General features: G+C 53.1%; 6 protein-coding genes across 6 annotated transcripts; 4 read left to right on the top strand and 2 right to left on the bottom strand.

The window, feature by feature from the left end:
• Window positions 1–558: 558 nt before the first annotated feature.
• Window positions 559–1,087, top strand: J4E92_003764 (uncharacterized protein; the record flags this gene model as incomplete). Its single annotated transcript, XM_051495159.1, has 2 exons — window positions 559–567; window positions 614–1,087. The coding sequence occupies 2 exons, from the start codon at window positions 559–561 to the stop codon at window positions 1,085–1,087; spliced, it is 483 nt and encodes a 160-aa protein (XP_051354178.1).
• A 394-nt stretch (window positions 1,088–1,481) lies between these two features.
• On the top strand, window positions 1,482–2,907 carry J4E92_003763 (uncharacterized protein; the record flags this gene model as incomplete). Its single annotated transcript, XM_051495158.1, has 3 exons — window positions 1,482–2,044; window positions 2,119–2,251; window positions 2,305–2,907. 3 exons carry the CDS (start codon window positions 1,482–1,484, stop codon window positions 2,905–2,907), a joined length of 1,299 nt encoding a protein of 432 aa, XP_051354177.1.
• A 1,475-nt stretch (window positions 2,908–4,382) lies between these two features.
• On the bottom strand, window positions 4,383–4,841 carry J4E92_003762 (uncharacterized protein; the record flags this gene model as incomplete). Its single annotated transcript, XM_051495157.1, has 1 exon — window positions 4,383–4,841. One exon carries the CDS (start codon window positions 4,839–4,841, stop codon window positions 4,383–4,385), a length of 459 nt encoding a protein of 152 aa, XP_051354176.1.
• A 273-nt stretch (window positions 4,842–5,114) lies between these two features.
• J4E92_003761 (uncharacterized protein) lies at window positions 5,115–8,433 on the top strand (the record flags this gene model as incomplete). Its single annotated transcript, XM_051495156.1, has 3 exons — window positions 5,115–5,671; window positions 5,718–6,067; window positions 6,122–8,433. 3 exons carry the CDS (start codon window positions 5,115–5,117, stop codon window positions 8,431–8,433), a joined length of 3,219 nt encoding a protein of 1,072 aa, XP_051354175.1.
• Window positions 8,434–11,262: 2,829 nt separating this feature from the next.
• Window positions 11,263–12,257, bottom strand: J4E92_003760 (uncharacterized protein; the record flags this gene model as incomplete). Its single annotated transcript, XM_051495155.1, has 3 exons — window positions 11,263–11,694; window positions 11,773–12,146; window positions 12,197–12,257. 3 exons carry the CDS (start codon window positions 12,255–12,257, stop codon window positions 11,263–11,265), a joined length of 867 nt encoding a protein of 288 aa, XP_051354174.1.
• A 592-nt stretch (window positions 12,258–12,849) lies between these two features.
• J4E92_003759 (uncharacterized protein) lies at window positions 12,850–13,337 on the top strand (the record flags this gene model as incomplete). The annotated part of the gene is made up of 2 exons (XM_051495154.1): window positions 12,850–12,999; window positions 13,089–13,337. 2 exons carry the CDS (start codon window positions 12,850–12,852, stop codon window positions 13,335–13,337), a joined length of 399 nt encoding a protein of 132 aa, XP_051354173.1.
• Between the last annotated feature and the right edge of the window lie 198 nt (window positions 13,338–13,535).

Below are 13,535 nucleotides of genomic sequence, written 5' to 3'. Positions count from 1 at the left end.
ATGTTTGTAACGCCTGTCATCGTTAGTAGCCATGTGTGAGTGTTTATGTTGACGTTCAATGTCGCAATTGCTTACTTGTTTAGCCTGGATCCTTCTGCTATATATGGCTCCAAGCGAGGCAGCGTAGTTCGCAATGAACTTTCGCAAAGACACAGTATAGCTTCTTCCGACGCATCCTTTGGCGGTCTCCATCGGACGTCTTCCACCAGTTCCAACGCATCAGTCTCTACTGCAGCCTCTTCCACTCCTTCAATCAACAACCAAAATCGCCGTCCTAAGCATCGCAAGACCATTTCGAACAGCTCAATAGCCCGACTTTTCTTACAGAGGAACAAGCCCCAAGAAATTTCTCCAAAGCAAGCCGAAGCATTGCCCACTTCATCTCCCGTAACGCCTACCCCAGCTTCACCTATGGCCGTTGCTACCTCAACTTCACCACCTGCTGCGGATTGGCAGTGCTCTGATCTAGTGGTGCGATCTAAGCAGGATGTCTACCACGTCGATAGGTCAATCATGTGCTATCATTCGCGGTGGTTTTCGAAAGTCTGCGCAGTTGTCATGTCGCCAGTATGTTCAGTCAATTCACTAGTCTCGATCGCGCTGACACAAGCAGAAATCACCGAAAGGCATCATTGATCTAAGCGCTGACAACCCAGCAGCCGTCGCCGCCATGATGCAGTACTGTTACCAACTGGATTACACGGATCAACTAGCTGGCTCAGACCTTGACGTACCCGAGGAGGTCACTCTGCGCTCTCATGTTGACGTTTATATGCTTGCAGAGCGATATGGGATAGCCGGCTTGAAGGCACTCGCACTCCAGAAATTCGAAGACCTCGCGGCAATTGTTTTGGTTGTCGATGGTCAGGAAGAGCAGTTACTGCATGCAATTCGCGCTATCTACGCACCTGAGCGAACGGCCAATGCAGAGAGTCTCAAGAGCGTGGCGATTAAGCTCTGCGCTGACCATGTGCAAGCTTTCATACATGGCACGGGCAGAACCATGGCGCTTGTATACGAGTCAATGGATGAGCTACCGGACTTCAGAGCGGACCTGTTCGACGAGATGGCAAGGCGCTGGAAATAATGTACGACCGGTAGCGACTCTCTCAGTAACAGTGAAAGAAGCCGAGCCAGTATCCCGCTTTCGACAGCTAGGCAAGCGCGCTACCAGTATTGACTAGTTCCGATATTACGTGGGCGTACACTTTTCACTTCTCACTCGGAGATGCGTCCACTGTCCTCAATTCACTGGCCTAACAATAGAGTGTAAGGACTCGACAAACGCTCACGTTCACCACTGAACCGGGGTGATTGTTATCAAATTTCTCACCCACGACGACGCGGTCACCTCGTTTCTCACGCACTCCACTTTCCATGGGTGTATAAATACCGAAAATCTCTTCGGAGAGAATCTCCATCCTACCTATCCTTCACAGGCGACTCGATTTAACGGCAGTCAATATTAACAGCACGTCGACATGAACCAGCAAGATCGCAAACGTGCCTTCGGCAATGCTTTCCAAGGTACCTCAAATCTCTCGAGTCATCCGCATCGCAAGGCCCTCCGCAGCGTCGTCGCCTCGTCTCCTGCTTCGACACCACAAATCTTCTACGCGCCTACATTCTCGTTCGGTTCCGACAAAGAGAACGAGACACTGTATCTGCCCGCCCAGGACAAGTTTGCCAAGCCCTTCGATGGCTACCGACATCGTCTTCAGCTTCCTCCGCGTACCTCATCTCTTCGTGGTCTATCGGAGCTGCCTGTCGCCGGCAATGGCTTTGAACAAACCTATATCACCCCCCACATGGATATAGATGAAGGCTCGAGTTCACCACTGGATCAGGTATTGGGTACTTATTCCAACGAGCCCGGCCCCATCGTCTTCGAGGACCCAGTCGGAGGCGTGGGTCCGCTGACTCCGAGTGCGCTTCACTTCCAGACTCTTTCACTGCTAGACCCACCTCGCAGGTATCGGCCAGATCTGACGTCGCAGTCCGCTGTCGATATCAATGCTGCTCGTACTAGTGTCTTCACCATGCAGTCGAGCGATCTTCAATAGTAAGCAACCCTCATATACAAAGAACGTGAGAACAAACAATACTAACACAACGAAGCTGTTTCTCCGAGATCCAGAAGGACGACATCATGATCTCTTTCGACAAGGGCAAGCAAGTCATGAAGCTCAACAAGTACCTCTTGTGTACAGAGTCTCGTTTCTTCGCACCGATGCTAGACGGCCCATCCATTGTGAGTATTCGCTCCGCAACTCAGCATATTTGAGAATGCTAACAACGCTAAAGGAAGGTCAAACACGCTGCATCCGCGTCCGCGACGACTTCCCGTACGCCATCGCAGCCATGATCCAGTACATCCAAGACGGCATCTACATCTTCAACCCCAACATGCGCCTAGAGTACGAGAACATCACCCTTCTGGACCTCCACGTCCATGCGTACGTTGTCGGAAACAAGTACGACGTCGCCAAGCTATGCGACCACGCTATCGGAGAGTACATCAACATCGTCGGAATGGTCCTCAGTATGGGCCTCCCTTCCGGCGAAGACCCAACGGACTTCTCCCATATTCCCGAGTTCGATCACAAGCACATCGATGCCGACCCTGTCTCGTCGGTTCTGAACTCCTTCCTCGACTCTCTGGTTCTCGTCTGGCGCAACACTGTAGATGGGAACGATATGTTGCGCCAGGCTGTTCTCGAGCTGCTGAAGCCTCACATAAACCAACTCATGCGCTTGAAGTTCTTCCAGACGCTGATGTTGGACTTGACGGGCTTTGGTCGTGATCTCGTTGATAGTCTAGTGGAGGATGGGTTCGACGTTCAGGCTTGGCCTCCGATGGGCGGCGTGCAGCAGAGGGCTAGGGTCAAGTTTGGTACGGCCATGTAGATGGCATTACGTGGGATGGTACTATCGAGCTGTAGCTGAGGGTGGCCCAATCCACGCAACATGGGGTCTAGTAGGTACCCAGGTAGCTTTACAGCGATCAGGAATGGGAAAGACGATGAAAATTGGCGCTGCAGAAATACCTAAAACACCCAGTACAATACCCAATCACTCCACAACCCTCCTGCTCTCCCCTCCCAACCGCTTCGTCTGCTTCCCAGCCAAAACAGTCTGCCACTCCGGACTAACTAACATCTCCGGCTCCTCCCAAACCCCGGCACCAGTCCCCCAAGACCTCCCCCCGACCGGCTCGAACGACCCATACCCATGCCGCTACTCATACCTCCGCTTGTGCGACTTGATCGGCCCATGCTTGTGCCAGTGCTCATCCCGCCATGTCTGCCACTCTGTCCCATACTTGTTCCGATCGTACCAGGTCCAGCCACACTGCCGCTCCGTCGACTGTATTTTGTTTCCATTCCACCGGTACTGTGTCTGCTGGGGGGATGGTCGACATAGGATGTTCCTCTGCCGTCGAAGCGGCGGGGGCGGGAGGATGCGCAACCCATGTGTGGAGTCGAGCGCTGTGTTAAGAGGAATGATTCTTCTCTATACAGTCGATATCTGTTTGGTCGCGCTCGTTGACAAGAGCGCTCTTGTAGGAGAATTCAGTGTTGAGTTACGAGTGCGTGTGCTTGGTGTGATGTCTTGATAGAAGCAGAGTGAAAGCTTCAGATTGAGCTGGTCTTGAGTAAGTGGTAGATTAGGATAGTGGTGTGTCGTCGCATGTACTACGCGGACTGTGGAGTCCTTATAGATAAAGGGAGTTCATTCTCCCATGCCTATACCTTTGTTTACCGTTGCATCGACGTCAGAGCTAATGCCCACTTACCATATGACATACGCCATGAACTGGATTTCAAGACACACGATCCTTAGGTCGCTGCACTCCGCAGATTGCAGCCCCTCTTGCTTGTGTTTGTGGCATAGTCGGTGGCTTGCCTGGGAAACCGCGAGGCTTGGCGCGTTAGATGTGTGGCTCATGCGTGCTGTGATTGGCCGGCACGGGCCGAGTGTGGCTCGTGAGTGTGGCGCCAATATACGCGACGCGTGTCCCTCTCTCGCGATATCGATATCTGGTGTTGAAATCTTAAACCTGTTCAGAGGAGCTTGGGGCATTAACATAACTCCAGCACATCCAGATTCCGGAGAATTCCTCGGCAAAGTAACAGAGAACGTGGGAAGGTCGAAACTTAATATTGGGATAGCAAAGGCCTTCTGTCGAGCAGATTCGATAGTCATGATATTGGATCATCTACAGTATGTAAGACCCTCCCACATACCCATGCTGTCGTCGCTGTAAGGCTAGGCGCAGAACAGTTGCGAGAGGGTCAGTCAATCTTCGCGATCCGAGTGAGCTCGATCGACCATGGAGCGCAGGACGAGATCTCAAAGAAGATGGCGTGGCATATGAAGGATCATATCTTTATAAACTTCGTGTGTGACCCAGTGGCTACAATAGGACCTGGCTTGCCATCGACGAGCTTCCATATGGTCGCTGTGGTGAAGGCGAGGGTTCCGCCAACCTTTCCTGCCCTGCCCTCAATCTCAATGGTGTCACCATCCTTAGCGCCGCTCAGATACGAGATGTGAATGTCTGTCGACACTCCTGCCTTGCTCCGGTTATCCCAAGCTGCGATAGCGATGCCACCGACCCAGTCTATCAGTGTCGCGGAGACGGAGCCATGGATGCTTCCGTGCGTGTTCACGTGGTTCTTGGTAAGCGGCAGCTGCGCGCGCACGACGCCTTTGGAGGCATAGGTCAGCTTGATGTCGTCCAGCAGGAACTGGTAGATGGGGCTGCTAGGCTTGCGGCCCTCCCAGAACTGCTGAACGTGAGAGAGAATCTCGGGGTCGTTGGGTGCGTCGCTGGACATGGCTGATACGGATGCGGGAGAGGTGACGCGTGGAAGTGTGAAGATCAGAATGACGGGGCAGTTGAAAATAGCGAGGCAACGCGCGGCGGGGTCGGCGATACTATTCAGCGGTCGCCCTGCGATCAACAAGCGGCAGCTGTGAAACGGCCAGTACGCCAGTGTCAGCGGCCGGGGACGCCACATAGCCAGTCTGTCGCACCGAACCATGCTTCACTGCAGGCCACGACTTCCTCACGCACTGCAGACCCCAATGTTCGCCTACATACAGCCACCATGAGCGACCCCATAGTACCACCCCCGAGCCCGCCCCCCTCCGCACTCAACGAACAGCATGACTCGCTCGGCGATAACACCGCCGTGACGCCGGAGGCACCAAAGGCAGAGGCAGGCGCGCCTCCATTCGACCTCAAGGCCCTCACGGATCGCACCTTGCACTTCTTGGCGACGGCGAGCAATGAGACGCTCGGCGCCTGTCTCGCGGGCCTCGGTGCAGGCACATATCTCATTCTCGGCCGCGTCGGGCTGGTCCTCATAGGCGTTGTAGGTGGCGTCGTCCTCCACGCGACGTGGGAGGGGCACCATGGCGACAGCAAGGAGACACAGGGAAAGAGCGCCGACGCGCGGAAGCGAGAACTGGCCGTCGACATCGCCCAGCGCGTGCTCGACTGGCGGAACGACAAGACACCAGACAAGGGCAAGTCCGGAGACGACAGCGACGACTTCAGTGTGCAGCTGTACTCCGGCAAGACGCTCGACTACTCAGACTTCAAGCCCGAGACTGCCGCTGCGCTGACGGAGTTGACGGATGCAGTCATTCGTGACTATGTCAAGTATGTCCTCCGCGCAGTGCCTAGATACTGTTCTAATACAACGCAGGTGGTGGTACTCACCCCTACTGCCTTCCGAAGACACTTTCCCGAACTCGTGCCGCCAGACTCTGACCGCCTTCGTGCTTTCCATATCTGCACACCTCTCCCGAAAGCGACCAGCCGACAATTTCCTTGACTTTGTGACACGCTCATCCTCCTTTATGATCATACTGCTGCAGGAGATCGCTGCCGCAATCCAAGCGGCCCCCGGTGATGTGCCGACCGAAGCGGTCGATATATATCTCAAGATGAAGCGGGATAGCACCCTGGCGAACATCCTCGACCCAGACTACCAGATGAAGCAGTTCAGTGTGGCTGCTGAGGACATCCTACAGAACTATCTGGAGCCGAAGACCTGTAAGTGACTCCCATATACAAACATGCGCGTGCGCTGACCGGCACCTACCCTAGACAACTGCGTGCCAGCACGATTATTCCTGCATCAAATCCTCGCGAAGCTTATACTCGAGATGATCGTCGTAAGCTGCTCCAAGCCAGAGTGGATCAACGGGTGGATCGTATACCTCCTAGAAGAGGGCGAGCCTGAGCTTCTCAATGCCATTGACGCCGGCGTCGAGGGTTCGTCTGAACAACTACAAAGTGTCAAGGACAACGTGGAGAGCGATTCAGCCGGTGCAGGAACGGCAACCCCCGCTGAAAAGAGGGAGCACAAGCGTGTTATGAGCAAGGCGCAAGAAGCCATGGACGATGCGATGCGAGAAGCGCAGCTCCTGAGCCAGATGATCGCCGAGGAAGACGCAAAGCGACTGAAGGAGCAACAAAAGCAAAGCGCGTCTACATCGACCCTGAACGATGACCAGTCCGAGAGCACCACCCAGGGCATAGTCACTCCCTCGTCTTCCGAGGGCGAAGCGCATGGCGATGTGGAGCAGTCAGACTTGGCCATTTCAGGGCTCTCCGGTCGGTCATTCTCAGATACCACACCAGCATCTCCGCCAAGGAGTTCCGAAGACCCACCAGCTCAGGAGGTCAAGAAGGCTTTCACGAGCTTCGATCAGCTTGTAATGCCCCAACCGCCTACTGCGCTCATGGACAACCCACCCGCGGAAAGACCACCACCATTGACCTTGCACAACAGCACAATGTCCATTTTCGATGACAGCATGCCTGGAGAAAAGGGCACGATCAAGGCCAAGCCGACAGCAGAGTATCTCATTCAGATCGAGCCAAAGTCCAATCACCATACCGGGTGGATGACGGCACGCAAGTATGCTGAGTTCGAGACATTACACGAAGTCATACGTCGGATAGCAGCTATCACCGGAACTTCCGGCTTCAACGAAGCACACGCTACGCTACCGCCGTGGAAAGGTCACACCAAGGCGTCTCTGCGTGGAGAACTGGAGCGCTATCTCAACGATGCTGTCAAGTACCAACCGCTTGCTGAAAGTGAAGGGATGAAGCGCTTCTTAGACAAGGAATTGGGATCAGGAAAGACCCCTGGTGGTGGCTTTCCAGGTATCGGCTGGGCCGGCCAGACCTTCGACTCAGTTGGCAAAGGAATGATGGGCGTACTTTCAAAAGCACCCAAAGAAGTTGCTGGCGGTGGCAAAGCTCTTTTCGGTGGAGTTACAGGCGTACTAGGTAGCGTAGCATCACCACTGGGAGGAAAGAAGAATCGCGAATCGATCAGCAACGCCGCCACTCCGAACGCATCCGGAAGTCCTCTAAGCCGTACATCGTCCAACACGGCGCCAATCCAAACACGACAAAGTAGAGCCGAGTCGACGGTCTCCGAACTACCCACGCACATTCGATCGCCGAGCACGTTATCGCTAGTGACCAAACGCACATCAATGGACTCTGTGCGCGATCCTCACTCCCCCGTCATCGACCAGCAGCCAGGACGCGAGGCGCCTATGGAACGCCGGCCATCATACAATCCTGACGGCGATGGTAAGCGTTCGGGGAGGTCCTCTAGGTATGGCTCACGCAGCAACAGTCGCGCACCAAGCATGCGCGAGAAGATTGAAGATCTCAGTCCCATGATGGGAGGTGATCAACTAATCAATCTACCGCCAATGCCTAGCGAGATCTCCGACGACTATAGCACTATGCGCAATCAACCAGAACCAACCCCACCTCAGAAACCTTCGCGGCCATCAACAGACTCCGTGCCCTCACTACCCCGTCGACCCTCGGCCACATCGCTAACCTCATCTCCGGCCAAACCCGTGTCAAGGCCACGCGCAGCAACCGCCCACACGCCACTATCCGAGCCCGAAACTACCGTCCTCATCGAGCTCTTCTTCGCCGTCATAAACGAACTCTACACCCTCTCCTCCGCCTGGACCCTCCGTCGCACCCTCCTCAACGCCGCGAAATCCTTCCTCTTACGCCCAGGAAACCCACAACTCTCCTCCATCACATCACTCCTTCAGACCACCGTGCTTGACGGGAACGCGTCCGACGCCGGCCTAGCCTATCACATCAGAAAGATCCGGGAGAACGGTCTGCCAACCGAAGAAGAACTCAAAGGATGGCCAAAAGAGATGAGCGATGAAGAGAAAGAGAAGTTGAGGGTCAAAGCGAGGAAGTTGCTGGTCGAGAATGGTATGCCGCAAGCGCTTACGAGTGTTATGGGGCAGGCTGCTAGTGGGGAGGCGTTGGGTAAGGTGTTTGATTGTCTCCAGGAACCTAGGGTTGCAAGGGGTGTTATGTTTGGGTTGACATTGCAAGGGCTGAGGGCTATCACGCAGTAATGCTATATGTAATGGTGTTCAGGCGTTGGAAGAGATGGGGGTTGGTTTCATGTTGTATTAACTATCGAGTGTCTGCTTGTACGCTGCCGATCATGATAATGACACCGGAGGGCCGGCAGTGTGTCATCTCCGTAGCGAGTTCAGAGTGCACCAACTTCTTCGTCTCCAGCACCCTCGCCTTCATCAGCTTCTTCCTCATTCGCGCCGGTCTTGTCGGTGGCGTCGCTGTTGATGATCCCTCTTCATCTTCGATGCCTAACATATCTTCGTCATTAGAACGCCCACAGCCAGGTCGCTATGAGCTGCCGCCATGGCCTGCATTTCTGCCTTGTGCATTAGGACCATATTGTCAGAAATGGTATCGATAACTATCGACCTCAAGCCGGTGTCCTCGGGAAGGGTCGAAGAAAAGACATGATCGATGGCGAGGGCGAAAGATTCCACATTCCAAAACCCATCGCGAGCGCCCTTAAAGGACGTGATTGCTAGCTCTTTGAGGCCAATGACATCGTACTTGTCGGCGATAGCATACATCTTCGAGTGCTTCAGAAACCGGGATGGTTCTCCAATACGCACGACTAAGCAGCATTCGTCGCAGATGAAGGCCTTGCAAGCCAAATTGCAACAATCGGGGCCGCAGTAATGATGGGGACACAATGTCCACTTGTCACATTCCTTTGTGCAAGTATGCGGGAAATCATACGTATATGGGTCTCCCATAGCATCCCAGGCCTCAGTCCGCTGGATTTCGATGTTGGAGGGCGTGATCGGGATCGCATGCGCATTCCTTGGGGTTGTAGAGACATCGTTCTTGTACTTACCCGTGTAAAGGTATTCGATGAGAGAGGCGATTACGTTCGGTTCGTCCTCGGGGAGATCAATGACATCTGTATGCGCTTCCTGTTTGTCGTCAGACCCAGTTCTTCCCAGACTTCGGGAATCAACCACGCGTACCTTGCCACCAAACTTCAGAGCTCCAGTGAAGAAGGCTACTTGCTTGCACACGATGATCTTGTGAACTCTGTGGATGTCGGCTCCGCATTTGATGGTCAGGTCTGTGTATTCGCCGGATGTGAAACAGCTATGGTAGTGGTCAGCTCTGGACTTTGCGTATGAGCTTGAGAAACTTGCCTTTGAACCGCATCCACGATCTGAAGGCGCGGAGTCTCTGCCATTTTCGCGTATCGTGGCGTTGGGCGTCGGGGATACAGATGTGTTGCGCGCACAAGCAAGAGACTCGATCTTCATGTGGTGAGCTACCGGAGCGGACTTACTCTTCGGGTCTCGCTTAGGTGAATCATGTAGAAGTGAAAGTGAAGGTGAGGCACGAGCGCGAGCGCAGACCTCAACACATCGGTATCCCCCTGGGTCTGTGATGAATAACAAGCAGTCATACATTCCAGCTATGTAGTCTGCAAAGATAAGCTTCGATGTGCTAGACAGCAGCGATTGCTATGACCAATATGATCAGAAAATGTGCTGCGCTTGCCGCATACAAGACTGAGAACATCGCAATCATGTGAGACTGGTACCTATACATTCTGCAGAGCATCCCTCAGATGGTGTCAGTTTCTAGATACAGTGTTCGTGATCCAGACGCGAGAGCCGGTAACGTACAGATCAATGCTCTCTAGTAGTTACGGCTTGACTTTGAAAGGGTAAGACCCATTGTGAGCGAACTTAGCGATATAATATCATGTGTTCAGATTGGCAGCTGCTGCGTAAGCAGTATGCGGAGAAGAAAGCCGGGCTAAGAACGCAGGGCAAGATGGAGTGCGCAGGGGCTGTGCTGATCAAAGGAAGGCACCGAAGGCAGGCACTGAAGGAGTATCCCCCGCGAACTTCGGGTAGACATGTAGGGTTAGCGCAAAATTGTAAATGCTGCAAAAGCGATTGGATATCGGAAAGTGCTCGACTACTTCACGGCACCATAAGTTTGTGCATGCACCCCGATAACCAGCCGAAGTTTATCCGGCTACCTCAGGACTTTGGTTAGTCCCTGCGTGATACAGACCAGAAACGCTTTGTATGGCTGGAGCAATCACTGAGCCATGTTTGGAGAGCATGGTGGAGTCGGAACTCCAACCACATCTGTACCACGGTACTGAAATCCCATGGAATTTGCGCATTCGCCCATCAGTATATAACACCCTGCTTCTGCTGTCCCTCTTAGTTTTTTTACCATCACACAAACATCTTACATCCAAAGCCAAAACAACTCAAGGATACCACAAGCCATCCACTACTACCAACCCAAAACCAAACCAACACACCAACCAAAAACCTCCCCACCACAACCAACAAGATGCATTTCAACACCATCATCATCTCCCTCTTCATCACCCTGGGGCTCAGCCTCCCCATGTTCCCCAACCCCCGCCCATACATCCCAAGCGGCATGGGGACTCTCCCCCTCATCACCACCAGCGACTTTGTTGTCGCACGGGCAAGTCCCAACGACGTCGATGACGAAGTTGTCATCCCCGACAAATGGAGACACACTCACGGCAAACTGTTTGAAGAGACAAAGGCAGAGAAGGTGGTGGTTCAGAAGAGGGATTTGGGGGACTGCAAAGAGGGTATGTGGGGTTGTTAGGGGGTTGAGGCTATTGAAAGCCGGGGATATCAGGGGTGTGGGAAGTATACTGAGAGTATACTGCAAAAACCTAATCAGCCTGGAGCCTACGTTGGCTTTAGGTCACCTACTTTGCACGGTTTCATCTTGATGTATGCTGCAGACCTATTTTGACTTTTCGTTGTTCAGTGTGATCTGGTAGCGAGATTTCAATACCACACATAACACACACGCATCCCTTACACTATGTTTCCTCATGCCTTCGCCTTTTCCGCATTCAACTTATCGTTGATAGGCTGTAGCATGTTCGTCATGAACTGCTCGTCCAGGTCTTGTCCCGAACCTGAGCCTTTCGGTGGCTCCACACCCCACTCCGGGATAAGCCTCGTCCCCCCAAGAGTGATTTCCAGTACACTGCCACATGGGTACTCTTTCTTCTGTAGTAAATCCAACAAACTAGTCGCGCATGCATCTGGTGTCAATGCCTTCTCCGTGGTCACGGAATATTGCTTGAGTTTCGCGGCATCAAATAACGGTGTCGCCACGGCACCAGGACAGAGAGTGGTAATCTTGACGCCTGTGAGTGACTCAGATGGCCCAAGAGACTTTACGAAGCCCACGACAGCGTGTTTCGTTGCGCAGTAGAGCGGAGCTGCTAGGTTGCCTGATATGCCGGCCACCGACGCCTGTTCTCGTGTTAGACGTGCCACCATCGATTACGTGACGGCCCTTCGAGTCGACCCTGATATGTTGGTATGACTTACGATGATACAAACACTAGCCCTTTTGCCCTTCCCCAGACTCTTCTTGATAGCCAATCTCGTTAATTTGATTGGATGGTTCACGTTGACCTCCACTTGCTTATACCCTTGGTCTTCGGGGTCTTGCCAGAAGTTGGAAAACGGTGGGTCGAACAGTCCCGCGCAGATGGCGTATGCATCGGGAACGTCGTTCCATTGCTTTTCGCACTCGTTGAAAAGTTTGTCAAAGTCGGCCCATCGCGTCACGTCAGATTGCACGTAGAGAATGTTCGACTTGTTGGCAGCAAAGGTATCGAAGTCGGGTGTTGTTTTGAGGTCTGCGACAAGGATGCGTGCGCCGAGATCGTGTGCTTGCTTTGTCACACAAAGGCCGATTCCTGTTCATGTTAGACATACACCTTTCCGATATCGATAGTATTCTAAGTACCAGATGCACCTCCTGTAATGAGGAGTATCTTGCCGTTCAGCGGCTGGTCGATGGATGTCATGTTGGCTCCACACTTAACGATCGTATTGTATTCCAGCAAGCGATAAGTCTTTTTCAAGGTTTGCCAGAAGCTGAAGTGCTCTGGTAGTTAATGTCGCTACTCTCTTATGCGGCTGTCGGATAATAGCTTCCGCGGCCTCGACCGAACATCGCCGTTCCTTTAAATGAGGGGCTACGGGTAACCGAACGCCCCATGGCGGGCGCTACCGGTAGCCGTATGTGAAAAGGCCCTTTTGTTCATGTGTTGTCTGGGAGCTAAGGTCGTGCCAGCGATTGGTGATTGATCGCAGAGTCGAGTGGAGAGGTGGAGGGGTGGAGCACCATCCTTATCATTCTACGGGGTCAAGGCGGGGCGTAATGAGCAAAAAGTAAACTGGCGACGTGGTCCGCAGCGACAGGTACGATAATGAGCATCGCATCAGTGGTCCGGGGTAATCAGTCATGGAGTAGCACATTGAAGTCGTGCATGCGGTAGGTTTGGATGGATGCCGATCAGGGTTCCTGCAAGCAGTGATGCGTCATTGACCCGGCATCCTCGTCCCAGCCACCCGTGGACGCCAGCCACATTCGCGACAACTCAAGCAACAGCAATCATGTCGACCGAAGAATTGATACGCATCACTGTTTTTGCGAACCGCAATGCTCAGCTTTCTGAAGATGAGTTCAATGACCACTGGGCGAACAAACATGGCCCTCTCATCACATCATGGCTGCAGCGTCACGGTATCGTCAAATACGTCCAAGTGAGCTTCCCCATCAGCTCTCCCTACTTGTGCAGCCCCTTATTATCTTGATGCTGCGCAATTCATCTACAAGTACTGATCATTCGAAGTATCACACTACATCAAGACACAAAGCACGCCTAAGCATGCCTACTCTTTCGTACGACGGCATGGCGGACTTCTGGGTGCGGAAGTACGAAGATTTCGAGAAGGCTTACGAAGATCCTTTTTACTTGGAGGTAGTAAAGAAGGATGAAGAGTACTTGTTCGATATGGAGAGCTTGCGTGTGACTGCTGGCGTCGACATTTGTGTCATCGAAGATGGAAAGGTGGTGCAAGAGCACGCCCATAAATTCTGAATTGCCTGCTTGCGTAGGCGCAAAAGGAGAGGTCACATCAAGATGCGAATATGGGAAAGGCTGAGATGCAGATTGGTTCCATCACCTCCATTCCGTGGTACTGATGGCCCACAGACGGCGAGCCAACCACACCTGCCGCATTTCATACAATTCGAACGCACAAAGCCGCTTTCCCAAGAGGAATATCGCAAATTATTC

The sequence above is a fragment of the Alternaria infectoria genome (assembly GCF_024043175.1).
Source record: "Alternaria infectoria strain BMP 0036 chromosome Unknown scaffold_5, whole genome shotgun sequence".
Taxonomy (NCBI): Eukaryota; Fungi; Ascomycota; class Dothideomycetes; order Pleosporales; family Pleosporaceae; genus Alternaria; species Alternaria infectoria.
Note: the sequence above shows the minus strand (reverse complement) of the source record. Positions and strands in the feature narration are given on the sequence as shown.